The following is a 27,854-nucleotide window of genomic DNA, read 5'->3' as shown; positions in this document are numbered from 1 at the left end:
CAGTTTCTTGAGTCTTGCCTACTAAATGGTGTCTTTATGACTCGCACCTTCTAAGAAAGTGCCTTTCCTAGTGAGGGCGCACTTCCAACAATACCCTCCCTGCTGCTGGCCAGGGTCCCGCCCCTCTTCCTGGCCCAGCTCGACCAGCGCTTGCCCTCAGATGTCTCCTCCATCCTCCCTCTGCAGCCCTCCTCCCTCAGTCTGTCACTCACTCTTCCTCATGATTCAGACATCAGCCTCCAAGACTGCGTTACGGCAGCCAAAACAGCAACATCAACTTCCGTTGACTCAGACACACTGAGGCTCAGGCATTCATTCAACAAACATTTATTATTCTGCGGATCTGGCTTCTCGCCAGACTCGGGGGTACAAGAGGGGACAGACAGGGGCACAGCTGGTACAGTTCACACCGTACGGGACAGTGACCCTCCCTTGTTTTCCATGCTCCCCTCCACCTGGCAAGGCAGCCGAATTGGGGGGGGGGGGCGTGCCACACAGGTGACTGGAGGGAAGGTGTGCTCATTTCTGAATTAGGGACCACGGAGCCACAGGACAGGGCAGCATGTGAAAATGGGGATGCCCAGTAGTGAGACGGAGGGCCCTGGAGATGCAGAAAGAATTCTGGGCTGAAAACGAGGTGTGGGCGGCAGGGGCTCATGGGTAAGCAGTTCAGAAATTGTGGGGGGAAGAGCCTCGTGCGCTCTGGCCGTGAGAAATGGCCATCCTTTTAGAGAAGGGTTTGTGCTGCTTCCTGTCTGGGCTGGACACAAAGTCAGGCCAAGAGGCGTGGCCTCAAAAAGCTCAGCTGAGTAGAAAGCTCAGATGTGCCTGACACGAAAGCACACAAGCTGAGAGGGATGTTAGTTTGGCATCGAGGGGCACCCTGGCCGACGGCCCTAAGTGTCGGTGAGGGGCCTCTCAGATGAAAGCAGTCCTAGTTTAGACAAAGACACTGAAAGTGGAAAAAGGCAAGTTACCCGTCATTCCTCAAATAAAGTTACATCTTTATCCTGAAGACAGATTCATAAGCCACCCTCCAAATCACTTTTATTCCCTTAACTGATGAGGACACCAAGGAGAGGACCGTCCCGTGCAGGCGACCACAGCCCCAGTGCATGGACACGACGTCCCCCATTGCAAAGGGGCACCTGTAACTTTCACTTTTCTACTCTTCTGTCCACTCGTCACTGTTTCCTGAGCGCCTGCCTGGTGCTAAGGGTGCAGGCTGGAAGCCCCGGCCGCCTTTCACAGTCTGACAGAGGACACACATGAGAGACGGATGGGCGGAGATGTGCAGGAGGGAGACAAGCACAGAAGCATTTACAACGGGCTGCAGCAGAGCCCGCGGCCCAGGGGACCGGCCACGGGGTCACAAACGTCAGGGCTTCACTGCGCACAGCTGGAGGCCGCACCGTGGCGCACTCCCACCCCCGACCCCTCACCCCCCGTTTTAAATTTTTATCACTTTATGAGACCCTGCAGTCTCCTTCATAACCTCCATGTGGGGTTTTTGAATAAACTATTCAGAGCCAGAAAATTCTAAGCTTTTTTCCCTTAACCCCCCAACCTCCACCGATAGCATTATTTACAGAATTCACTTTAAAATGTATGGCAAATACTGTGCTAGAACTATCACTAACATTTATTACTTTTTTTTTTCCCTTTCAAACTTGTCCGCTTCATGTCTTCACTGTCCCGACGGCTTCTAGTTCTTATTTGCTTGACACACACATTGTCATTTTCCTGTTTGGGAACAAAAATACAACTCTTAAGTAATTTTAAAAGAATAATTTTTGTAACCAAGTCTACTCTGCAAAGCCCCAAATCCTTGCTAGGTGAGATGCAGACCTTTCATTCTAGAAAATTAATCTTGAGGTTGGAAGTGAGCTGTCCAATGCATCCTGTAAAAGCTGCCTTAAAATATTTTTACTATTTGGTGTTTTCAACTTGAATATTTTGTCTTTTGATAGAAAGGTTTGGAACCTTTTTTTTTACGTTAATACATAACTTAGAAAATTTCAACACTAAAACATACATTTTCACTAATTTTTAAAAATCCCACTCAGAAAAAGTGAATTCAAATGTATAATCAGGACTACGTCTTTGGGGTCTTTTTCTAAACGATCTGTGTGTCTGAAGAGAACAGTCACTCAGCACCGTGTGAGTGTGAGCTGTGTGCGGCGGGAGGTGCTGGGAGAAGGCTCATTTTCTAGACACTTCGATAAAATCTAAAACGAAACCAAAGGCGATCCGCCTTTTCAGAGCTGCTGCCCGGAGCCGCGGTGTCTGCCCCGCATTTGCAGGTAAGCAGCCCACGTCTACACTTCTGCACAGCCCTCCACTCAACAGCCCACTGGAAGTGCTGATCGTGATGTGGGACACACTTTGGAAGCCGTCCCCACTGATGACCTGGTCAAGTGATCTTTAACCTGGTGGGGGAAGAGTCAGAAAAACCGAAGACAGAATTTAAAAATCTGTGGCTGAGTTTGAATACAAATAACCTGAAATCCTTACTGACTGAAGGCATCACCTTAATACAAAGCAGTACAAATGTTCCTCAAATGACTGAATCTCAGGAAAAGGTCAAAGTGGAGATGTACGCGGTACGAAATCCACATTACGCATGACAAAAGAATGGTAAGTGACAAGATAATAGAGGCCTGGGGAGAATGCACTCCGTCTGCCTCTGCTGACCATGGTTTCCTGCCCTCTCTGTCCTTGTCCCCTCATCTCCAAGGAAAGTGGAACATTGGATGAGATCCAGGATGTGGCCGAGTGACAGGTCACGCCACGTTGTCACTACTTCCGGCACATGGTCAACAAGTCCCTGTGCCTCGGCAGTGACACCACCTCAGTCATCCACCACAGGAGAAGGTGGGAGCCGCGGCCCACAGGCCTGGCGTCCACGGAGTCTGGAACTGCACGCCAGGAAACCCAGACCACTCAGAGGGGGAGCCGCGGGGACTCGCTCTCAGACCAGCCAAGTCGGGCGTCCCCCAGAACACCGACTGTGCTTCCCCCCGCTCCGCGTGTCTGCTCAAGTGGCAGATGACACGGGAGCTGCTGGCTCTGACATGACGTCAACAGCGCAGACAGCCCGTTAACAGAGAAAATGTCACATGTGCGGAGGAGAGAGGACGCCCGACTGCCCCCTGGACATACTGTTCGCCTACGGCCACCCCCGACTGCTTTCCACGCCCACTGTCCAAAGGGACGCCGTTGGAATCCGACAGGGCCACCGGCCTGGCTGCTGCGTTCAGCCTCTGACTGGGACTGAAGCCAGCCGTCTGCAGTCTCGGCGCGGGTGACGGAACAAGCAGCCGGAAAGCACTGACTGGGTGAACCCTGTTCCCCCGAATGACGGCTTCATGACGTGGACTGGCTGTTGGAGGGAGAGCCCCACGACGGACAAACCCGAACGCAGCCACAAGGCAAAGCAACGGCCTAGCCTCCCGCTGCTCCCGTCAGCATCCCCGGCGGCGGGCAGCCTGCTGCCACAGAGCATGTGTTGTGTTTGCTTTCGCAACAGAGAACGAAAATTAAATGGAAACTCCCTAGGCTCATAAAAACAGAGAAACGGCAAATCACCCACCTGCCTTTGGTGGGCCTCTGGCATGTCTCCTGGCCCCCCGCGTCACCCTCCGCTCGGACTCGCTCTCCGCAGGGGTTGCTGGAGGGTGGGCTGCAGTCCTTCTTGATCTCAAGCCCAGGAGGCCTGCACGTTCCGCTGCTCCCTCCCCTTCCCGGCTCCCCCCGTGGGCTCCCGCCCCTTCCTCCCCAGTGCTCTCCTCCGCTGCAGCAGGCGGAGGTGTCTTCTGCTGCCTCCGAGACCTCAAGCACATCCTGCGCTCGTGAACTTGGCCCCCGGAGGCAGGATTGTCGGCTCCGTCTTCTGGCCTCTGGAGCTGCTTCTCCTGCGACGTCTTCAAGGGCTTTTTCTCGTTTCTCTTCATTTTCACCTTTTCTGCTGATGTGAGAGACTCAGGTTGCTGCTCTCCCACATCGGTTTTACTCCGGCCCCTGGAACGCAGGGACATTCCCTAAAAAAGTTCAAAAGACAGTCACAAAACACCAATAGTGAGGAATACAGATTTCAAAGCTCACCATGGAGAGAAACAATCCAAAGTGAACTCCAAGGGGAATTAGCTGGGAAATTTTACATTGATGAATTTTTGAAGGTGCCCATAATCTGAGGAAGTCAGGGGGACGCCTGACACTCTGTCCCTTTGGAGAAATCACCGTCTCTACTGATAAACCCTGAGTATGGGATTTGGTGTCAATTTCTATCAACGCCTGAATGTCACAAGTGTCAGTCTGATTCTAACAAGCATTCAAAGGGTCTTCCAGGAAAACGTCCCTTCATTCAGGCAGTAAATGAATCTCTGACCCTTTAACAGTCGTTGCTAGAGCAGGACAGGAATGGAATTTACAGGCTTCTCTCCTGCAGCAGTAACGCCTGTCTGACACCCCAGCAGCCACGGGCTCCCCAGGACACACGTGCCCTGTCTACTGTCTTAATCGTTTAAAACCTGACCACAAACCACACCTACCCAGCCCTCGGGGTTAGTGTCTGAACAGTGCAGGACTGAGCTGCCCACCTTTCCTCGGCCCCATGCCCCACATCTCTGAAGGTGAACACAACTCAGTTCTCGAGAAGCTCTTGTCAAAACATATGATGCTAATTTTGACCAGTTATTTTCCCCAGTTAGCTCATTCTCTCTATAAAACCCCAAAGGATGCTTCAGCGTGGTCCGTAGTCGCTCACTGTGTTGAGTGCAGACCCCCCTGGAGAGGGTACCCCACGTACGTTCAGGTTACATTCAGTTTATACCAAATGTTGAACCCAAATGGAGACCACCCCTCCTGGAGGACACAGGAGGGTGACATAGCACGTCCCTCACCTTAGCTGGAGGGTGTGCGTCTTCTGCTTGTCGGCCCGTAGCTTTGGCTCCCGTGTCACCATCAGGCAGGTTCTCCACTCGTTCAGTCCTTGGTGCCAAAGTTCTCAGACTTTTCTTCCTCCTTACCAACGGTTCGGGCTGTGGCCATCCGTCCCTGGGGGCTGTCCTTGGTTTCTGGGGTGACCTCTCACCTGCGATGCCCTGTGTGGCAGTCGCGGGGCGCAGTGTCTTCCTTCCTGTGACACTTCCATCCTCCCCCCGTCTCCTCTTGGGGGGCGGCGGGGAGACGCTGCTTGCACTTGGTGATTTCATGGGGTCTTCTTTGCCCACAAGGTCAAGGTCTTCCATGAATCTCAATTTAGGGGCTCTGAGGACCCTTTGGGGTATTTTTGCAGGGTTTCTTCCAACAGGTGCTTCCTTTGGGGCTCTCTTGATGCCAGCGGCACCACTGCCCAGCTCCTTGGCCTGACGGGGCTTTCGCACCAGCTCTTTGAGACTCGGGTCCTCCAGGGGTTGGGTCTTCTCCTTACATGATCTTAGCCAACTTCCGACACCGATTATTTTTTCTGCTGAGTCCAGTTTCTGCCTTGACGTTTTTCTAAACACTTTGACGTCCTTGTCATCCCCTACAGCTTCTCTGTGTGTGGCGTCCCCTGGCGTCAGCGTGGGCTCCCCGAGTGCTGAGACCTCTCCCACACCCGCTTTCCCTGGCGGGGACCTGAGCCGTCTCTTCCTACTTGTTGGCCTGGTAACTGGTTGTGCTGGTGGAGACTGGCAGGGCATCACAGGGATCTTGGCATCACTTGTTTGCTCCCTGGTCTGATCTGGCTTCCGCACCAGCTCTTCGAGACTGTCCGGGGCCTCCAGGGGTTGGGTCTTTTCCTTAAATGTTCTTAGCCGACTCTTCATGCCCGTTATATTTTCTGAAGGGTCAAGTTTCTGCCTTGAAGGTTTTCTAAACACTTGGGTGTCTTTTTCTTCACTGACAGGTTCTCCGTGGGTGCGCGTGGTCTCCCCCGGTGCTTGGATGGGCTCCCTGAGCGCCGAGACCTCGGCCACATCCGCTTTCTCTGGTGGGGACTTGAGCCGTCTCTTTCTCCCCGTCGGCCCGGGGGCTGGTTCTGCGGGGGCAGACTGGCAGGGCACTGTCGTGGCTTTAGCAGCTCTCGTTGTTCCCTTGGCCTGACGGGGCTTCTGGACCAGCTCTTTGAGACTCGGGTCCTCCAGGGGTTGGGTCTTCTGCTTACATGATCTTAGCCGACTTCCGACACCGATTATTTTTTCTGCTGAGTCCAGTTTCTGCCTTGACGTTTTTCTAAACACTTTGACGTCCTTGTCATCCCCGACAGCTTCTCTGTGTGTGGCGTCCCCTGGCGTCAGCGTGGGCTCCCCGAGCGCTGAGACCTCTCCCACACCCACTTTCCCTGGCGGGGACCTGAGCCGTCTCTTCCTACTTGTTCTCCTGGTGACGGGTTCAGCTGGGGGAGATTTACAAGGTATTCTGGTGATTTTGTTCTCGGCCACTGGTTCTTTTGCGTGATCTGGGGTCTGGAAGAGCTCTTTGAAGCCAGTCAGGTCCTCTAGGGGTGGGGCCTTTTCCTTGGGTGTCCTGGGCCGCCTCTTACTTACAGCTACATTTGCTGCTGAGTCCAGTTTCGGCTTTGGAGTTTCCTGAGACACTGCAATGCCTCTGTCACCGCCCTCTGGTCCTCTGTGCGAGAGCGTGGTGTCCCCTGAAGTCTGTGTGGGCCTCGTGAGGGCTGAGAGACCTTCCTGCACCTCTGCTTTCCGAGGAGCTGTCTTGAGCCGTCCCTTCCTGCTTGCTGGTGTGTCAACAGGTTCCGGTCGTGGAGATTTACAGGGTATCTGGGGGGTTTTGTCATCAGTCATCGGTTGCTTGACATGATGTGGGGTCTGGAAGAGCTCTTTGAAGCCAGTCATGTCCTCCAGGGGTGGAGCCTTGGTCTTGGGTGTCCTTGACCGCTTCTTGCTTCCAGCTACATTTTCTGCTGAGTCCAGTTTCTGCTTTGGACTTTCCTTAAATGCTCTGTGTTCATCATCACCTACCAGCTCGCTGTCTGAGTGTCTGGTTTCCCCAGGTGTTTGTGTGGACTTCCTGGGTGCTGAGAGCTCAACCTCTCTGTCCACTTTCTGGGGAGGTGTCTTGAGCTGTCTCTTCCTGTTGGTCGGTGTGACATTTGGTTCGGGTTGTGGAGATATCCAGAGCATCTGGGGGGTTTTGACGACAGCCGTTGGTTCCTTGGTGCAAACTGGGGTTTGGAAGAGCTCTTTGAAACCAGCCAGGTCTTCTAGAGACTGGACCTTTTCCTTGGGTGTCCTTGGCCGCCTCTTAATTCCAGTCACGTTTTCTACAGGGTCCAGTTTCTGCCTTGAAGTTTCATTAAACATCTGGATGTCTTTATCAGCGCCCGCTGGTCCTCCGTGCGAGTGTGTGGTGTCCCCTGGCGTCTGGGTGGGCTTCCTGAGTGCTGACAGCTCACCCTCTCTGTCCACTTTCTGGGGAGCTGTCTTGAGCTGTCTCTTCCTACTTGGTGTGTTGACAGATTCTAATGGTGGAGACTTACAGGGTATTTTGGAAGGTTTGTTATCAGTCATTGGTTCCACTGTGTGATGTGGGGTCTGGAAGAGCTCTTTGAAGCCAATCAGGTCCTCCAGGGGTGGGACTTTTTCCTTGGGTGTCCTTGGCCGCCTCTTACTTCCAGTTAGATTTTCTGCTGACTCCAGTTTCTGCTCTGGAGTTTCTTTAAGTAATCTGATGCTTTTATCATCACCTACTGGTCCTCTGTGTGACGGCCTGGTGTTGCCTGCAGTCTGGGTGGGCTTCCTGAGTGCTGAGACATCTTCCTGCATCTCCACATTCCGGGGAGGTGTCTTGAGCAGTCTGGTCATACTAGTTGATGTGACAAGTGGTTCTGGTTGTGGAGACTGGCAGAGCACTTTGGGGTTTTTGTCATCAGTCACCGGTTCCTTGACATGATGTGGGGTCTGGAAGAGCTCTTTGAAGCCAATCAGGTCCTCCAGGGGTGGAGCCTTGGTCTTGGGTGTCCTTGACTGCCTCTTGCTTCCAGCTACATTTTCTGCTGACTCCAGTTTCTGCTTTGGACTTTCCTTAAATGCTCTGTGTTCATCATCACCTACCAGCTCGCTGTCTGAGTGTCTGGTATCCCCAGGTGTTTGTGTGGACTTCCTGGGTGCTGAGAGCTCAACCTCTCTGTCCACTTTCTGGGGAGGTGTCTTGAGCTGTCTCTTCCTGTTGGTCGGTGTGACATTTGGTTCGGGTTGTGGAGATATCCAGAGCATCTGGGGGGTTTTGACGACAGCCGTTGGTTCCTTGGTGCAAACTGGGGTTTGGAAGAGCTCTTTGAAACCAGCCAGGTCTTCTAGAGACTGGACCTTTTCCTTGGGTGTCCTTGGCCGCCTCTTAATTCCAGTCACGTTTTCTACAGGGTCCAGTTTCTGCCTTGAAGTTTCATTAAACATCTGGATGTCTTTATCAGCGCCCGCTGGTCCTCCGTGTGAGTGTGTGGTGTCCCCTGGCGTCTGGGTGGGCTTCCTGAGTGCTGACAGCTCACCCTCTCTGTCCACTTTCTGGGGAGCTGTCTTGAGCTGTCCCTTCCTACTTGCTGGTGTGTCAACAGGTTCCAGTCGTGGAGATTTACAGGGTATCTGGGGGGTTTTGTCATCAGTCATCGGTTGCTTGACATGATGTGGGGTCTGGAAGAGCTCTTTGAAGCCAGTCATGTCCTCCAGGGGTGGAGCCTTGGTCTTGGGTGTCCTTGACCGCTTCTTGCTTCCAGTTACATTTTCTGCTGAGTCCAGTTTCTGCTTTGGATTTTCCTTAAATGCTCTGTGTTCATCATCACCTACCAGCTCGCTGTCTGAGTGTCTGGTTTCCCCAGGTGTTTGTGTGGACTTCCTGGGTGCTGAGAGCTCAACCTCTCTGTCCACTTTCTGGGGAGGTGTCTTGAGCTGTCTCTTCCTGTTGGTCGGTGTGACATTTGGTTCGGGTTGTGGAGATATCCAGAGCATCTGGGGGGTTTTGACGACAGCCGTTGGTTCCTTGGTGCAAACTGGGGTTTGGAAGAGCTCTTTGAAACCAGCCAGGTCTTCTAGAGACTGGACCTTTTCCTTGGGTGTCCTTGGCCGCCTCTTAATTCCAGTCACGTTTTCTACAGGGTCCAGTTTCTGCCTTGAAGTTTCATTAAACATCTGGATGTCTTTATCAGCGCCCGCTGGTCCTCCGTGTGAGTGTGTGGTGTCCCCTGGCGTCTGGGTGGGCTTCCTGAGTGCTGACAGCTCACCCTCTCTGTCCACTTTCTGGGGAGCTGTCTTGAGCTGTCCCTTCCTACTTGCTGGTGTGTCAACAGGTTCCAGTCGTGGAGATTTACAGGGTATCTGGGGGGTTTTGTCATCAGTCATCGGTTGCTTGACATGATGTGGGGTCTGGAAGAGCTCTTTGAAGCCAATCAGGTCCTCCAGGGGTGGAGCCTTGGTCTTGGGTGTCCTTGACCGCTTCTTGCTTCCAGTTACATTTTCTGCTGAGTCCAGTTTCTGCTTTGGATTTTCCTTAAATGCTCTGTGTTCATCATCACCTACCAGCTCGCTGTCTGAGTGTCTGGTTTCCCCAGGTGTTTGTGTGGACTTCCTGGGTGCTGAGAGCTCAACCTCTCTGTCCACTTTCTGGGGAGGTGTCTTGAGCTGTCTCTTCCTGTTGGTCGGTGTGACATTTGGTTCGGGTTGTGGAGATATCCAGAGCATCTGGGGGGTTTTGACGACAGCCGTTGGTTCCTTGGTGCAAACTGGGGTTTGGAAGAGCTCTTTGAAACCAGCCAGGTCTTCTAGAGACTGGACCTTTTCCTTGGGTGTCCTTGGCCGCCTCTTAATTCCAGTCACGTTTTCTACAGGGTCCAGTTTCTGCCTTGAAGTTTCGTTAAACATCTGGATGTCTTTATCAGCGCCCGCTGGTCCTCCGTGCGAGTGTGTGGTGTCCCCTGGCATCTGGGTGGGCTTCCTGAGTGCTGAGAGATCTTCCTGCACCTCTGCTTTCAGGGAAAGTGTCTTGAATGGTCTGGTCATACTGGTTGACATGACAACTGGTTCTGGCCGTGGAGACTTACAGGGTATCTGGGGGGTTTTGTCATCAATCATTGGTTCCTTGACAAGATGTGGGGTTTGGAAGAGCTCTTTGAAGCCAATCAGGTCTTCCAAAGATCGGGCCTTTTCCTTGGGTGTCCTGGGCCGCCTCTTGCTTCCAGTTACATTTTCTGCAGGGTTCTGTTTCTGCTTTGGAGTTTCCTTACACAGGTTGATGTTTTCATCATCACCTGGTCCTCTGTCCGTGTGTGTGGCGTCCCCCGGTGTCTGTGTGGGCTTCCCGAGTGCTGAGACCTCTTCCACATCCCCTTTCCGGGAAGGTGTCTTGGGCTGTGTGTTTGTCCTGGCGGGCGAGCTGATCCTGTCGGGCTGTGGAGATTTCCAGTGCAGTTTTGTGGTTCTGTTCTCTGCATCTGTTGGTTCTTCGGCACGAGCTGGGGTTTGGGGGACACTTGGGATGTCCACTGAGTCTTCCTTGAACTCTGTCTCTTGTAGTCTCATGAGGGTGGTCAGGTCTGCTGTTGGTTCCCATTTCAGCTCTGAAGCTCTTCTGGATCTCCTCACAGCCATCATCTTTCCAGAATCTTCTTTGGACTCAATATTTTTCTTACATCTTTCAAAAAATCTTTCACTTTCCTTCCCCCTTCCCTCTGACTTCTGCCCTGGTGGTGGTGCATTTCTCAGACGTCTTCCGGAGATGTCCTCCACAGTGTCCGGTTCCGCATCTTCGCTCGCACTCTCTGCGCCCGGCCTCTGCCTGGCTCTGGGCTCCGCACACCTTCTACACCTGTTTGCACTCGGTGCTGCCTTTGGAGGCGCTGCCTCAGACTCTTGAGTTTCTCTCTTAGCACCCGGCGCTTGATAGACACTCCCTGGAGTTTTCACAGTCCTTTCACTGATTTTAAGACGGCCAGGGCTGGCAGAACGTTTACCAGACGGCTCTGCGGGCACCTCCTGAGCACTGGGGAACACATTCTCTCCTGCAAGAAATTAAAACACACACAGTAAGTATATTCCGTTCACTGTGTTGTGCCAGTTTGGTGTTCTGTCCTCATAAATATCGTTTAAGAGCCAATAATCCAGTCCCCTGTCCACCTAAGGACATGAGGCTGCTTATGTGACCATCAGTCTGGCTGACATCTGAATCCGGCACACTTAGGAATAATGTTATTGGCTGATATAGAGTGGGGTTTACATAGGTGCTGGTAAGGATCTTCAGGGATTAGATAAAAGTGAAAAATTCCTGAAGGCTGCCACTCATGTCTCAGTGAGCGGAACATTTTTTTCTTTGAACGTGAGAAACTAAGAGCTGTTTCTTCTGCTGAACCATGGATGCGATATCACGGATTATACCTGGCACGCTGAGGGCTCGTGTTACACCGGAAACGTCTACTTTTTAGCAACAGGAAGCATCTTCAGAGCAGCAAGCTGTTCCCTCTACGGCAGGGACTCAGTGCCCAGCGTAAGTGAGCCGGTAGACGGCCCCACACCTCCCCTCTCACACTCATCCTGCCGCAGGCGCCCCGCCGTGGTCACAGGAGTCCCCGCGCCGTGTGCACCTGCCGTCTTTCCCTTTGGTAACTGACAGCGCTTTTGCATTTGAGTGACTTACGCAGCAGTGTGACGGGAGACCACCATACTCTTCTGCACATCACCCTCTTTACTGATACTAAATGAAGACAGCCAAGCGTGCACAGCAAGTTTATGATTATTAAACGAGTATTCCTTGTTATGCAAGTCTCTGAAGGGTTAATGCTAGCTCAGTGGCTGACAGGAACTTCCCCTAAAAACAATAGGGTGGGGAAGCTGGATGCGGTGCTCTAACAGGAGTATCTGCTGTAGAAAAGTTGTACAACAGCCGCTGTGAACGAAGAGCACCGTCTCCGGTTGCCATGGGGAGAATCAAAGTGCGAGGGATAAAAAAAGGCAAACCAACCAGAATATTCTGCAGTGTGCAACAGAGGCTCTTCTCCTGAATTAGATACTGGAAGCTTTTTTCCAATAAAATCCCCTGAATTTGAAAGGGTGGAGGGACCCAGGCTCATCCTTTGTGGTTTCTCCTTGACTGGAGTCTGGAACATTTCAGTCAGGCCTGTTACATGAAAATAGTGGGACAGTGGTTAAAACTGACATACTGTGCACACCTGCAAACAACACGCATGACAGAAGAAATGTTGGAACGCAGACAGCGAACGACGCCCTAGGATTCCTGGCAGATGGGGTTTGTGCAAGAGACTGCTGCGTTAATCATGAACGCATTTTTTTACGAGGGTGTGAGAAGTTAGACTCTTATATCACCTCTTCTCTGTCTTTCCTCTTGGAAAGAAAATCAAATGAAGGAAGTTGATGTCCTCAGTCTTCCAGAGTCATCCCCAAGTGTGAGCACTGGCCAGAGGACAGAGGCTGTGCCCCGGGGCCTCCCCTCCATGCACCCCGAAACCTCAGGCCCCCAAGCTCCTTTGGAAAAGTCCTAGGTTAGGCAGTCCTGGATTTTATGCACAAATAAAACATACCCAAACTTTAAAACTGACATAGGACTGCCCAATTTTAGTATTGGCAAGTAATAATATCACCACTTTTCATTTTAACACCAATTGTAGTAGAAACAACATCTCAGGAAAAAACGCACACAGTCCTCTCAACAAATGAGGGCTTTCTCATTAGCCCACATTCTCCTTCCTTTTCTGCCATCAGCGGGTCAAAACGCGCTCTCAGCCTGGCCTTTGTCTGCAAATTGTGTTTGGGACGCATGTTCCGAAGGTTCCCAAGCTGGACGGCTCACTTAAAAATCTCACCCCTCTGCCACTGCTCAGGCCTGACCTAAAACTCAGTCCTCAGCCCTAACCGCGGTTTGTCTTAAGAGTTACTCACACCGAAGGGTCAGGGCGGCCATTGTTGACCGTCTGGGGAAATGTTTTGAAGGAAGGCTGAGAAAACCCATCATCCTGGGTACTAAATATTTAAGCTTCTATTTATCTTAAAAATATTTTTGGAGAACTTATCCTCAGTGCTTCGTAAGCTGTCTGTGAGTGCCCTCTTACATGTGCGTGACGTGCAGCGCAAGGATCCACAGACCCGTGCGTATCCACACACTGGGTGCCATAATCTCACACTTCCTCGCTCCCGGAGCACGCTGTCAGGGCTTTGTCTAGCCATGATCCACGTTCCTGTAGTCTTGTTTCTTAGAAAGCTAAATGTATTGACCTAAATGCGACTGACTTCAGGGCACCCTGCCTGGATTATGTCACTGTTACAATTCTCCCATTTTAAAATCTGCCAGCAAATAAAAATAAGATTGTATGGGTTCAAGATTAGCATACAAACTACTATATGTAAAATAGACAGACAACAAGGTCCCAATGCATAGCGCAGGGCACTACATCAAACATCTTATAATAACGTATAACAAAAAAGAATATGAAAAGGAATATATAGGTCTATGTATAACTGAATCACTATGCTGGACACCAGAAACTGACTCAACATTGTAAAGTGACTGTACTTCAATTAAAAAATAAAAATAAGTTAAAAAAAAAAAGAAAAGAGTTCACCTAATGGATTCAAGTGTCACCTCTTTCCAAAAGTGTTCAGAGCGGAAACCACTAGTCAAACTACGCAGTGTAAAATCCTAAACCTGGATCTTGCCATAGTTCTAATTCGGAACAGCCATAAGCAGGTTCCGTAGCACTTTTAGTGAGAATGGCAACACTGCTCAACTCTTAATGGTTAAAGGAAGCCTGGGGTGGGTGTAGCTCAGTGGCAGAGGGCCTGCCTAGCATGCACAAAGTCCTGGGTTCAGTTCCCCGCACCTCCACTAAAATACAGACAAGAGTAAGAAATTAAAGGAAGCCTTTTCATGGGCCTTTGTTTCAGGGAACAGCTCAGCTACGTGGAGGGAGAGGAGAGCTGGGAGAAGCAAAGTATCACTCAAACCAGCGTCTCCCACCCTGGGGCGATCTTTCAGTAGAAATGCAAGGAGGGGGCGATTATGAGCACAAGGCTGCTTTCTCCCCCGCGAAGCGGCTTCTACGCTCGTGCTGCTCTCCAAGGTAACGGCGTGCACTTCCCGCCCTACCCGCGCTGTGCGGGACACGGGACCCCCAACTCATCACGGACCTGTCGCTTTCACTCTCCTCCAGTCCTGCTCCTCCTCCTTAAACATCATGGCCCCGGGGTTGACAGGGCCCTTATTCTCCTGCCCTCTTACGGCAGATAAGCAGACATGCTCCCACCCTCCCCATGTGGACACACGCCGGGGATGAAAGGGCTGTGGTTTACGGGAGCCACGGCTGGGCCTGTACCTGAGAGATCTTCGCTGAAGTCCGCTGGCTTGTTGAACACAAAGCTGTTCAGCATCGTGTAGGGCCGAGCCGGCCCGTTCACTCTCTCGATGTGCGCTTTCCCTATGATTATCGTACAAGGAGAGTTTGCGTGGCCGGTACTAAACTGATGGTCAGTGATGCCAGTTGGCTTCTGGAAAAAAAATCAGGAGGTCCATAAAACGTCAAAGCCTGAACGCACACTAGTGTCACCCCTAACAACATGATGTGGAAAAGAACAACACACGTTGGCACACGCACCTTCGGAGTATTGGCTCTTCTTTGCCTTTTGCTCAGCAGTCTTTGGGGTCCACGTTTAACAGCTTTGGTCTGTGTTTGCTTGGCGCCAAGTTTGACTACATCTGCCCACGACTTCGCCACTGTCACAGGGGAAAAATGTAGACTTTTCAAAACAAGTGTTAACGAGAAAATCAACCTGAAAACCTATTTGTGGATACGACACTAACCAATTAAATTGGCCTCAGATGCCCCACTCCTTCTCTTGGAATAAATCATCTGTAAGATGCCATGTTGGCTGCGATCCAGGGAAGCTCTCTTTGAAGGCAGGTTGCCACTCTTTCTGCCTCCTCTCTTAGGAGTGTCTGCCTGGTGAGATCTGCTGCCACTGGAGACAGAAGACGCCTTGGGTGACCTACGGCACCGATCAGCTGCAGCTGGAGGCGTGCTGGTAGTAGCCGGGGCTGGAGCTTTTGCACACGTGTCTGGGGTGGTCCCTTCCGGACGGGTTTCTGAAGAATTTCCTTTCCCTGATGGGTGAGGCTGCTCCTGACAAGATTTAAATGTTCACAAGAAACCTTAATACAAAAATAATATCTCTGTAATGAATGTGAAAATTCTGCCTAATTAAGGACTTCAGTTGTTTAAGCCTAAAGCACTAAACATTTCAACCAGTGTCTGTCAAACGTATGGGAGAGATGGGGTCCGTCCCTCAGGACAGAAAAGGAAAAGGAAAGGAAAAGGGGAAAAGAAAGCAGCAAATAAGTCTTAATTGTGGTATTCCAGGCAGAAAGCTGGAAGAAAATTCCTGATGAGTGAGGCTCAGATCTAAATCCAAGGAAACGCCATCCTACATTTGGGCTGCGTGGAAGGAGGGCTGCTCACTCCTGGGAGCCCATAGAGAAGGGAGGGAAACAAAACATACCTTACACTCCTATTGGTATGAAAAGAAATTAAAGACTGCCCAACAAACTATGGTTACCAAAGGGGAAGGGTGGAGTGCGGGATAAATTAGGAGTTTGGGATCAGCAGATACAAACTACTATATACAGAATAGATGAACAATAAGGTCCTACTGTACAGCACAGGGAACTATAGTCAATACCTTGTACTAGCCTGTAACAAAAGGAATCTGAAAAAAGAATATATATGTATGACTGAATCACTGTGCTGTAAACCAGAAACTAACACGACATTGTGAAACAACTATACTTCAAAAAAAAAAAAAGATGGCTTAACTCCTCCAGCGAGGGGAGCCCACACTTCACTCCTACAATCTGAGGTCAGGGGGACGACACCGCCTAGGGTAGATGATTGAAAGTTCTAAAGAGCTAGTGGTGAAAATCTTAGGTGTGTTGCCATTCAAATTTTCTTTTTCCCTTTATAATCCTAAAAGCGGAAGAAACCCTTGTGGTTCTGTCATGATGTCTCCAGATTCCTTTTTTAATTGAAGTCTAGTTAACTCACAATATTGTTAGTTTCAAGTGTACAGCAAAGTGATTCAGTTATACATACACATATATGTTCCCTTTCATACTCTTTTTCATTAGAGGTTATTTCAAGTTCCCTGTGCTCTACAGTAGGACCTTGTGGGTGATCTATCTTATAGACAATAGTTTGCATCCGGATTCATCTCAGTTGGCTCCTGTGGTCCTCTAGCCCTGGAGCGTGGGGGACAGGAGGCCTCTGCAGAGGAGTCCCAAGAACCCACCTGTGCTCAGCCACACTCGGTGACGGCTAGGAACCCAGGTGTTCCTGTCTCAACACCCACGAGAATGAGCTCTCATGTAGATTTTTATATTTTCATTTTTTTAATAGAGAGAAAAAGGTCTTCCTTGCCATCTTCTAGCATGAGGCGTTTTGGAAAGACCAAGGACCACAGACGTGAGCCACCCGACCTGCGGGCGGCCGGCAGGGAAGCGCACCTTGATGATTTTCTTCAGGACGGCTGGAGTGTGCGCCACCAGAGACCTTCTTTGCTTTGGTGTCTCTCCTCTCTTGAGAGGTGTGTTCGGGGGTAAGTTTTCATCAAATAACTCAGGCCTCAGACGACCCCCGAAGGAGACCCGCCTCCTCTTCAGGGACACCCCCTCCACCTTATCTAGAGGGATGGACACAGAAGCGGAAAAGGTGATAAAAAACCGGACAGTAAATGACTTGTTTCCAATGAAAGACAACCCAGCTGTAAAGTCACTGACACTGACATTCCACACACCTTCCCTCTCTTGTGAAGATGCGGAAGCTAACGGTGCTTCCAGAGCTCACGAAAGACCCAAGGACAAACCACCAAAGCCCGACCCGACAGTTCAAGGCCTTCCCCTCAAACGCTGAGAAGTCCTGCGGGGACAGAGCTGAGTAACGGAGGGCCTGACGCAGGGGCTCCCACCTCGGCGCAGGGGGCGGTGCGGCAGCGCCCGAGAAAGGATTCTGAAGGATTCACACCCGGGGCTCACCCAGACCCGCCCGCAGCAGGGCCTACGAGCGTGGGGCTTCTCCCGGAGGTGCTGCCAGATGGGAAGTCCTGTGTCCCAAGCCCCACCACCGTCTTTTTGAACCACCCGTCACCATAAGCCCTCGTCGAAGTGACGCGCCCACTTTGTGAGACTCGTGGGGACGCTGACACTGTGACTGGTGTGCTCAGGTCTCAGCTCAGAGCCGCACAGGCCCTGCTGATGGCAGGCGCACTGCGTCAGAGCACCCGGCGGCCCCCGAGGGGCTACCACAGCTGCGCCACAGGTCACCTCCCGGGCACCCACTGGGTGAGCTTAGGTTGCAAAATGAGGGTGAGAAAACACCTGTCCCGCAGACACTCCAGCTGCCTGCACGGAGTAAGGGAAGTGGGTGTCTGTAAGACACGAAGAACAGTGCCGGGCACATAAACCCAGGGGGACGGTCCACATGTTATGAGCCACCCCATATTGAAAGATTAACAATGACTTAATTGAGAGGGTCAGGTCAGACTCCCAGGACACAAGAGCTCAGAGTTCAGAACTGAACTCCTGTGAAAAGCAATTATGCTCCTCCCCCCTTCTCTGGCAGTAGACAGAAGAATCAAATCTGCTTCTGGGCCACCCTATCACCTGAGCCCCCTGCTAAATCCTCCCCTAACAACCAGCACGTCCTCTGTCCCTCGGTCTGGCTGGTGATCTGGGTCCTCACGTGAATCTCTGGGTAGACGAGTGTGTCTCTAGTCACTGTCCCCTTGGTGCCTCACAGAACGAATCATTAGCCAGAGAAGGTCCCACTAATTCACGTTGACGTATAAGGTAGACATGAACTCTTGGGGGGACATACGTGTCCAGTTAAATAAACTTACTAATGGAATCACCGAAGCTGCCAGCATCAGCTGCGTCAGGACCAGGGGCCCCAGGGCACGTCTGTCCAGCTGTCTTGTTGAGAAAGCCGTTTTGAATTTTCCCTTCAGCTTGGAGGACCAGTGGAGCTGGGACAGTCTGCTGCACCATTTCTGTTTCTGTCGGGAGATTGTCCACACTTGTAGGAATACTCTTCCTCTTTTTGGAGAATTTTTCTGGTGTATTTCCAAAACTACCAGCGTTTTCAACTTTAATGGGTGTTTGATTCCTAGGCAAGAACTTCTGAGGGGTAAACATCTTATGCTCTGCCCCGAAGCCTTCACTCTGATCTAGACTCACAGACTCACGTCTGCTGACAGCCCCCAGGTCTTCACTCTGGCATCTCCGCGAGGAGTTCTGCTGTGAATACCGTAGCGGGGTCGTGGTTTTCGTCACCACCATCTCTGTGCGGAGGATGCCAGGACTCCTGGTGTCCTTGGGAGCCTGCACTGTCTCCTCAACACTCCTCTGTTCCCCAGTCTGGCTACTTCCTTGTTCTCCCTTAATCTGGGGACTTCGGCTCGACTTCAGTCTGGATTTAAGCGAGACCAGTGAGATCGGTGACTCGCCCTCTAAACCACCAGCACTTTCTTTTTCTGTTGTGCAGTGACTTCGTGATCCTGACTTTCTGCGATTCTGTAGAACATTTACTTTTTCTGATTTCACGTCTAACTCTAACTTCATTGACTCATAAAGCCTCCTGAAGGGAGATTCGTTTTTGTCACTGTTCTTAAGACCCTGTATAGTGGGAAAAGCCTTCCCTCCTCCATTACAGCTCCCTAATGTTACGCTGGAATCTTCTTGGAAAGCCCCAGCAGTGGGATCTGTTGCACTTCTGCAATTATCTCTCGGAAGTCCAGAGGAATGAACACCATCAGGTGTTTCCCTGGCAACACCTTCTTCGGAGCCATCTGAGACGGCGGTACCCGCTGCTACAGTATTTTCCTCATGTACCAGGGGCTTTCCTGAAACATTTTCTTCAGTGAGTTTTGAACGGTCACTGGAATCTTGAACTTTCCCACCTTGACAGCGAGTTATGAAATAAGAAACAGAAGTTCAAGATTTTTTTCAATGATTAACAGGTGTAGTATGCAAGTTTTAAGACTGTTTCAAATTGTCTTAAAACCTAGCTCTTCCCTTAGCCTACAAACTTCTTAATGCTCAATGTGTAACAGCAGTATTCTGATGCAAGCAAACAAACCGCATTAGCCTCTATAACCAACACGAGACATCCGGTGCGACCAGCCTGCTCAGAGCTAAGAGGACGGCAGAGCAAGCCCATTTATCTGCACGTGGCCCCCCCAAACAAGCGTGGTGCCCGTCCGTCACTTGGGGAAAGTTAACTCAGGTGTCTGCCTGTGTTTGTCCACAAAGCTACAAAGAGAACTGATCTTACAGGATCCCAGAACAAAACCAAAAAACTACTGACCAGGGTTGGAAGAAAAGCTAGATCTTGAGACCCGACGCGAAGGTTCCTGTGAATTGGCAAAATGAGAGAAGCAATTTAGATGCCTTTCCAAATGCCGACAGTCATGTTTACTGCAATATTCTTCCTCCTAATGCCCTTCCTCCCCCCCAGCTGTTCTTACAGGACTGCTGGAGACCTTGACAGATGAGCCCAAGCCACTCGGGCGCTGGTGCTCACAAGCTACGTGTTTCTCAGCTCATTTTTTAAAAGACAGAGTAAGAAACAAAACAAACTTGAAGATTAAGATCGCTTAAATTGAACCTCAGCCACTTTTTATAACTTCCTTGAACTTCTATGAAAGAAGAATCAAAGTCACCCACACTCAGGGTCTGGGACCCTACCACAGGCACAGGGCTACTGACTTTGGACTCAGTTTCATCAGAAACTGGCTACAGGACCCGTGGGTGAACTGCGGCTCCGCTTAGCACGTGTGCCCTTTGGCTGGCAGACACTTAGGGTATATCTGAAAGCCCAGAAGTTAAAAAACTGTGCACCCAGAGGCACCGGACCCTTAGCACACAGCAGGGCTGGGACGCTGCACTCCTGTTTGGCCGCCTTCGTGATTTTTCACAGGCAGCTTTTTAGGGGGTGAAGAACACATACGTTAAGATATAAAAGTTCAATATTGTTTCAAAGGAGGAAAAATAATATCCTCCAGATTATTAGGGGGGAAATATCACAAAATATACCCAAAGGCAAATAACTGAACTTCGTTCTTTAATCACTTCCTGATTTCTTCATATTGAATACATCACTTCTCTAACTTCCCATGTGAGGGATCTATTTCTAATTTCCAACCTGACGTTGACCAAGAATCATATAACTGAACAATAAAAAGGAATTAAGATTTAAAAATATGTACAAAATAGAAGCCCACTTTTCTGCATTACTATATCCAATAGTTATAAAAATCACCATCAAACTGCCATAACATGTTCTAAGTGTTCAGGCTTAATACTCACTTTATCACAATGCAGATAACAAGTAACTCACGGACCACTGGGACCACTGATCCAGCCCTTAGTCCAGCTTTCTGGCTGGAGTTCTAAGGGCAGTTGGCGGGTGGGGCACCTCAGGTTAGCCCCCCCGACACTGAAGAGCAGGCTCAGCATTGAAGTTACTCCTCTGGGGGAGGAAGAGCTCTTAGCAGAAGCCGAGGTCTTTGCCTGCAGCACCTACTGCTGCCCCCGCAGTACCCGTGGTAGGGCTCTTAAGCCAGGGAATTCCAACCTGGTCAGGTGAGGCTAGCTTGAGTAGCTTCATAAAAAGTAAGAAAAAGAGGAATTCTCAGGATTTACCTGCAACCTTCTAAGTCCTACTGAATTTCCAAGAATGGGCCCAGAATTGCATTTTCACAAGCTGCACCATTTGGAATATGTTTTCGCCACTGATAAGACACAAGTAATGAGTCTCTCACGTAACACAAGGCAGTAACTCTCCTCCAGTGTCATGGGTCAGCTGTCCATCAAAATGGGACACATCCCTGGTATCCACAACTCTGATGACACTGTTTCAGGTGAGTAAAGATGGATGACCGGGAGACAAATGAGCCACCAGATCACGCGGTTCTGGAGTTTGAGTTCTGTGTCGGGGTGGTTTTAACCAGAAGTTTGCAAAATCAGATCATGAGCCTTCTGGGTCAAAGTGTCACACCGACTTAGTAGCCTCACTTTGAATAAAAGGGGAAGGATAGTTTTCAATTTCTGTCTAAGCTCAACGTGTTTTAATACCTTAGCTACACTCTCCCACTATAACTGGTAAGTCATCCTCCCTTGTGAGAAGCCATGGTGTCTAAGTGCATGTAAATAATTTCATATCGTCATGCAAGAGAGTCAGAGCCCGAAGTGGGATAACAGCCCCCCGTCACCTGTTCCCGTCTTTGTCCTGGAAATTCGGTCGACTGGCTTCCATGCTGATGACTTTCATTTTCATACCTGAATGAGACACAGATTCAGATTCAGGATTTGCAACCGACGATAAACCTTCCATATCTGATTCATGTCCGAGGAGCAAGGGTCAAACTTCAGGTTGTGTTCAAGATAACTGCCTTATTCATAGAAGTAAATTGAGTTAGAGAAGCGTTTTCACACTAAAAACTTCGGTAAGTTTGCCTCGTTTCTTGTGAAACACCGTGGTCAGAAGTTGGGACCCAGATTGATTTCTGAACACTGACTGGCCTGTACGATTCAGCAGCGTCCCTGAGCACCTCCTGTGCTGGAACCGACTGCGTAAGAGCGCACATTGGGTTTCAGCTGGTTTCCATTCCTGGGAATCCTCTGATGGTTTGGAAGGTCAGGCCAGAGGCTGGGTGGCGTCTGACGCCTCCATCACTTTGTGCTGCCACTCACTGCAGGGGAACTACTTGAGATCACTGTGACCTCCTCAGCCTCTCACTCTGTCTGTCCATCTCTGAACAAAGACAGAAACATTTTATGAAGATGTAAAGGCATTTAGCAAGATACATAGCTATTCTAAGAGAGCTCAGCTATCAGTTCACAGAACAACCTTTTGTAATGCATACTGAATGTGGGTGCCTCGGTGAGACAGCCTGATTTGAATTTAGATGCCACCTAAGAAAGATCTGAAGCAGCCAAGCATCTGGAGTTGTTTCTCACGGTACCAGAGTCCTGAATCAAGTCCTTTCCCCAGATCCATTTCCTACTCTTTGTTGGAGGCACTGAATCATCTCAGTTAATCTTAATTTGAGCAGCATCTCACTTGGGGGAAATAGTTCTGGTCTCCATTCCTCATCAAATATTTCCTACCTTAAAGTCTCTATTCAGTAAAAACACACTTCAAAAATGAAGGTGGAAGGGAGGGTATAGCTCAGTGGTAAAACTCATGCTTAGCAAGCATGAGGTCCTGGGTTCAATCCCCAGTACCTCCATTAAAAAAATAAGTAAATAAAAAAAATAAAATAAATAAATAAATAAACAAACCTAAATTACTACCCCCGAAAAGCAAAACAAAAAACAAAACAAAAAATGAAGGTAAATTCACAAAAAACACAGGGAAAAAAAAATGACCAGGATATTCAAATAGTACATTGGAAAATATCTATTTACTATAAATGAAGGTAGTAATGAAGACAGATTTCCATTTAGCAGAATGGATGAAAAAAAGATTTAACTATATGCTGCCTACAAGAGATACAATTTAGATTCAAAGACACAAACAGGATGAAAGGATAACGATGGGGAAAGATGTACCATGCGAACAGCAACCAGAAGAGAGGTGGAGAGGTTGTACTCATACCACCAAAATAGAATTTAAGATAAAAGTTATTCAGAGACCTTGATAAAAGTGTCAATCTATCAAGATAAACCAATTATAGACAAAGCATATAATCTCTAACAGCTGGTTCCCTAAGGATTATGAAAGTTGAAAGTAATGTGATTTTAAAAATCTACAGTAGAAAATCACTAATCAGAAGCACTACTAAAGGTACAGGACATTTCAGAATAATACACGATGGAATGTCAGCCACCAAGAGGAGCTAATTCTTAATTCTTGATTTAAACCCATAGTGTGGCCTCCAAATATGGTAAGCACAAACCAACAGAGCTGAAAAACAAAACCAAAAAAATCCTCAATGTGTGATTGCAACTTACCTGTCTGAGTAACTAAGAACAGGGGAAAAATTACTAGGCTTCTAGAGTTAGGAGTTTGGATCCAGTGCCCCTGTGCAGACTGACCCCTCCACCCAGCAGCCATGGGACAACACTCTTTTCAAACACACAAGACAGATTAGTATTAGAAAAAAAAATCCAGTCTTAAAAAGCAAGCCAAAACCTGGAAATTACTTGAATGTCCATCCAGAACGAATAAATTGTGTGGAATTGTGTATCCAGCCGTGGGTGTCACTTCAATGAAATACTTAGCGGTGAGAAGGAGCAGCTGGGACACTGTGCATGAATCTCACAACCACAAGAGCAGAACTCAGTGACAAATGCACAGAGTTTAATAGAGGCAGACAAACCATAGTGGCTAGAGACGCATGCTCAGGTGGGAGAAATTCCGAAGACTTCCACGCTGTCACAGAATCCATATGGGTGGTTTACTGGGTGCCGGAAAGCAGCAGAGGTTAGAAAATGCACAAAAGCAGCTTCCGGAAATTCTGCTCATGGCTTGGGGTGTGTGTTAGTTTTCTAGGGCCGCCATCACAGAAGGCCACACCCTGGGTGGCTTAAACAAGAGAAAATTATTTCCTCACGGTTCCAGGGGCTGGACGTCCAAGATGAAGGTGTCGGCAGGGTTGGCCTCCTCAGGACCTCTCTCCTTGGCAACAGCCACCCCCTGCTGCCTCTCCACATGGTGGCCACTCTGAGCACCTGCTCCTCCAGCTTCTCTCTGTGTCCTCATCTCCTCTTTCACAAGGACACTGGTCAGGTTGGATTAGGACCCAACTTAGTGGCCTCATTTTAACTGAATCATCTCTCTGAAGGCCCTGTCTCCCAAGACAGTCCCATTCTGGGGAGCTGGGAGTTAGAACTTCAACACGGGAATTTGGGGAGAGCACGATTCAGTTCAAACAGGTGATCACCTCAAGGCTGTTGGCTTCACAGTAAGTTGGGCTGTACATCTTTTTTATCTTTCTCTATGAGTGTATTTCACTTTAAAATAAAGAAGAAACCAAAAAAAAGTGTATGCAGTTTCAAAACACTTGCAACAAAGTAAAACCCCTTTAGGACATGGTCACCTTCCAGGGCATAGTTCTGCGCACTCAGATCCTTGAGTTGGAGCAGGTAATAAACCCCAGTTGTCACTCCTTCTAGACCATGTGATTTTAGATGAAGACTGAGTGTTGGGAATGCCAACCTCAAACACCTTGACATTCACCAACATGAACGAAGGATCACAGGTGAACTGGGAAGCTAGTTTTTGGTGAAGCAGGTCTATTTCTTTTTAGCCCGATTAGCTCTTACCAACCTGAAAGACCGATCAACAATAGTTATGACATCTCCATGTTTCAGTTGTACAGGTTTGTCAATAGCAGATCCATTTACTTGAGTTGGGTTTGTGGAACTGAAATTAGACAGTATTGCCTACAGGTAGAGAAAAAGAGGAAAATAGGTAACCAGTAAATGGACAAAATGGGACGAATTTTAAGACTTAGACTTCCCAAAACCCACTCACCTCCTGCCTGTTGATTTCAATTTTGCAATGTTGCTTTGACACGACAGGAAGTTGAATACGGATGTCACACTCGATACCCCTTGATCCAAAAGTATAAAGATTTTTTTACGTTGTTGCAATTTAAAAAAAATTACGTCAATAACTCAAAAAAAAAAAAGCATTTGACTGTATGATCTATAAATGTAACGATATAAAGGAAAAACAATTGGGCAGTGTCAAGGATCTTGTCATTTTGCACAGGATTTCTACAAGTATTGTACAACGATTTTAAATCATTAAAACTTAAGAGTACTTACAAATAATTATACTGGAAAACAGTAGAATACAAAATTGAATTGCCTTTTACTAAACTATCTATACCGATGAGGCCCAACCAAAGAACTTTCACATCAGTTTGAGAACAATTATTTTTAGTGCTTTGTGCTTTTTTTCCCCCTATAAAAAAAAGGTTTGTGTATGCCTATTGGTAATGCTATGTGTGTTGGAATGTTTAATCATCAGCAAAAGTGCTGTATTTCACGCTTGCACCTCTCCGTGCCTCAGCTTCCTCATAAAGAGGACTCCACTGGCCCCCACGTCATGGTGTTCTGCGAACAGCTGAGTTACCCACATCTGTCATTTGCCTGACACACAGTTGATGCTCGTAATCTGTGAGCTTTTTATTGTTTTCAAACTACACTGTGTCAACGGACAGAGTCACAAGTCTCCTATCATGACAAACACTAGTCTACAAGCAGCAACAACAAATTATCTAGACCCAGCCTGTCGTTTCCCAGAAAGCTGACGTCAGCAGGAAGCCCCAGGAGGGAGAAGTCGCAAAGCCACACAGAGACCAATCCAAGGTGCCCTTGGCAAGGCTCCTCGAGTCCCTGGTCTTCCTGTTCCCATCCTGTGGTAACATGTTTGAACAGACGATATACCACTTTGTTCTCAGGATGGGTCGCTGGAGTCTAAGACTGTCCCTTCCTACCTGTGTCACATGACCAAACAGGAATGCGTTTCTAGAGTAAAAAGTCTTGCATAAAAATATGCTGGATCACTACAGTATAACAACAGAATTACTGCTGTTTGATACCAAAGTGTTTTTTTGTTCTTTCCTTTTGGAGAGAGTGGAAGCTATGAAAAGTGAACAGCTACTTTAAACCAAAGAAGAGAATTTGATTTTTAGGTATCATTGAATCTGGCGACAGAGAGAGGGAGAGAGAGAGAGAGACTATCTCATTAGAACTGAGAATTTGTCTGGCAGGAGACTGCCAACCAGAATCACTATGGATCAGTGGCTTTTAGCCTTGGCGCTGTTGACATTTGGGGCCAGACGATTCTCTGTAGAAGGAGCTGGCCTGTACATGGCAGGATGTTTGGCAGCACGCTGACCTTGGCTCCCTGATGCCAGTGCTGTGCGTGGTGTGTGTCCTCCCACACTGTGACATGAAAAAAAATGTCTCCTAAACCACTGCTACTTACTGATTCCAAATCCAACTCTCTTGCTGATGTTTCCACTGGACAAAGTGCTAAATATCGGTCACCCTTATAAGCCGAACCCCATGCCGGTCACTGAGTACATAAGTATTAACTGAACAGTCCCCGTCCTTGGGGAGGTTAGTAGTGAGACAGACAAACCAAAGCCTCATCACCGTGTCGGGGTCAGGAAAGACAGAGCAGTTTTCACTAAAGCTTTCTTCTCAGATAACTTGAATCCTAAAGCTGAAAGTTGGAAAGGATTCGCTCATGCCGGAGGGTAGACAGAACATTCTAGGGATAAAAGTTCAAACTGGCTAAAAGCACCGAGGTGACCAAGAGCTTGGGCGGTCGCGAGTGTGGTGGAACATGGTAAGGGTGAGGTGTGGGTAGAAGGGGATCTGGGCTCCACTGGGAGGGTGACCTGTCATTTGTCTAAAAGGGCACATGTTAGAAACCGAGACAAGGTGCGATGAATAACGGTGTCTGTTATACCGGGACCGCAGTTCCCGCCAGCACCAACACAGGAAGGCACCAGCAGAGTTCTCTAAACACAAGCAGGACTCTCCCTCCTGTTTTCATTTTTCCAAGAAGACTAGCAAGCCACATACAGAACTCCTCATTTGCTCAACAATATCCCCCAGCAGCCAAGGAATGCCCAGTTTGGGGAGATTTCTTATGAACACAGTGGCCGCCTAACACTGCCTGAAATGAGTCACAATTTGAGTCCTTTACATTTCTCTTCGCTTATAGATTTTTATCAATTAAAAATCATTTGATTAAAAACACACAACTATATAAACATTGTCTTCAAAATTCTATTTCATAATAAACAACCAGTCATGCTGACGATACACAGGAAGTCCTAAGCAAACTGCAAGACGGGCACTGCTCCCAGAGCCCAGAGCCGTGTAGCCAGTCTGTTCATCTGTGATTAGTAATATTACGATTTCTTAAGCTAAACTGTCTTATTTTAAATTAAATTTAAATTAAACTGACAGCGCTGCGCAGGGCTCACCTTCCAAACAAGCAGGAGCTGAGGCTCAGTGGAAAGCTGGGGCCGTCGAGCCCGCTCCTCTTGATGGTAACAAGGCGTCTGGCAGGACCCATTTTCTAAACAAGAATCGGAGTATAATCCGTATGGGAAGGGCAGGCATCAAAAGGTTTGCTGAAGCAGACTTACAAGCAACTCTTCCACTGCACTTTAACACGCCCCTGAACAAAACAAGAGAAACAAAACACATGGAAGGGGCGGGGGTTACTCTAAAGCAAAGAGCTAAGAAGTCACTTGTAAAGCGACCCATTGGGGTCCCTTGCACTGCCGCCCTGGCCCACGCCTTACTTGACCGCCCTGGAAGCCCCAGCCAGGCTCCCGGCTGTCCCCCAGCACCCACCGCCCCCAGGCCTGCGGCCAGGACGCCGCCCCCCGCGGTCGCGGCTGCCGGGGCTCCCCCTGAGACCCCTCGCCGGAGCCCGGGACGCGCAGGGTCCAGGCTGAGCCCCGGCGCCCACGCGGCCCCGGCCCCGCCGGTGCCCCCGCCCCCGAAGCGCGCCGGCCTCGGCTCACCCGGGACGAGTCTCCCGCGCCGCCGCCAGCGGGTCCACAGCCGCGCAAGTCCGCACCGCGGGGAGCCGGGGACGCGTCCACCTGCGTCTGCCGTCCGCCCCGCCCGCGCCACAGGGACCGGGCCCCGTCCGCAGGCCCGCGCCACCTCCGCCGCGGCCGCAGTCCCCACGCCCCCGCCCTCGCCGGTGGCCCGGTGGCCCGGTGGCCGGGTGACCTGCCCTGCGACGTCCCGGAGGTGCCCGGCGTTAGCGGCTCGGGCGCGGAAAGCCGCCGCCGCGCCCTCACGATTCAAATGAAAAT

The 27,854-nt window shown here is 49.5% G+C and overlaps 1 protein-coding gene across 3 annotated transcripts; it reads right to left on the bottom strand.

The window, feature by feature from the left end:
* Positions 1 to 311: 311 nt before the first annotated feature.
* Positions 312 to 27,826, bottom strand: MKI67 (marker of proliferation Ki-67). 3 transcript variants are annotated; one of them, XM_074373389.1, is made up of 15 exons: positions 27,555 to 27,826; positions 27,006 to 27,202; positions 24,530 to 24,608; positions 24,323 to 24,438; positions 21,261 to 21,327; positions 19,355 to 19,400; positions 17,889 to 18,947; positions 16,498 to 16,673; positions 14,803 to 15,121; positions 14,597 to 14,715; positions 14,318 to 14,489; positions 11,953 to 12,108; positions 4,902 to 10,996; positions 3,593 to 4,040; positions 312 to 1,743 (listed from the first exon to the last, which is right to left on the bottom strand). In XM_074373389.1, the coding sequence occupies exons 2-15, from the start codon at positions 27,095 to 27,097 to the stop codon at positions 1,736 to 1,738; spliced, it is 8,952 nt and encodes a 2,983-aa protein (XP_074229490.1). In that variant the 5' UTR covers positions 27,098 to 27,202; positions 27,555 to 27,826; the 3' UTR covers positions 312 to 1,735. The 3 variants fall into 3 exon arrangements, with proteins under 3 accessions (XP_074229490.1, XP_074229491.1, XP_074229492.1); XM_074373390.1 differs by having other exon boundaries at positions 17,889 to 18,044; positions 27,555 to 27,825; XM_074373391.1 differs by lacking the exon at positions 17,889 to 18,947 and having other exon boundaries at positions 27,555 to 27,825.
* Between the last annotated feature and the right edge of the window lie 28 nt (positions 27,827 to 27,854).

Source organism: Camelus bactrianus, chromosome 11 (genome assembly GCF_048773025.1).
Source record: "Camelus bactrianus isolate YW-2024 breed Bactrian camel chromosome 11, ASM4877302v1, whole genome shotgun sequence".
NCBI lineage: Eukaryota > Metazoa > Chordata > Mammalia > Artiodactyla > Camelidae > Camelus > Camelus bactrianus.
The sequence above is the reverse complement of the archived record's forward strand: the minus strand, read 5'-3'. Positions and strand labels throughout refer to the sequence as shown.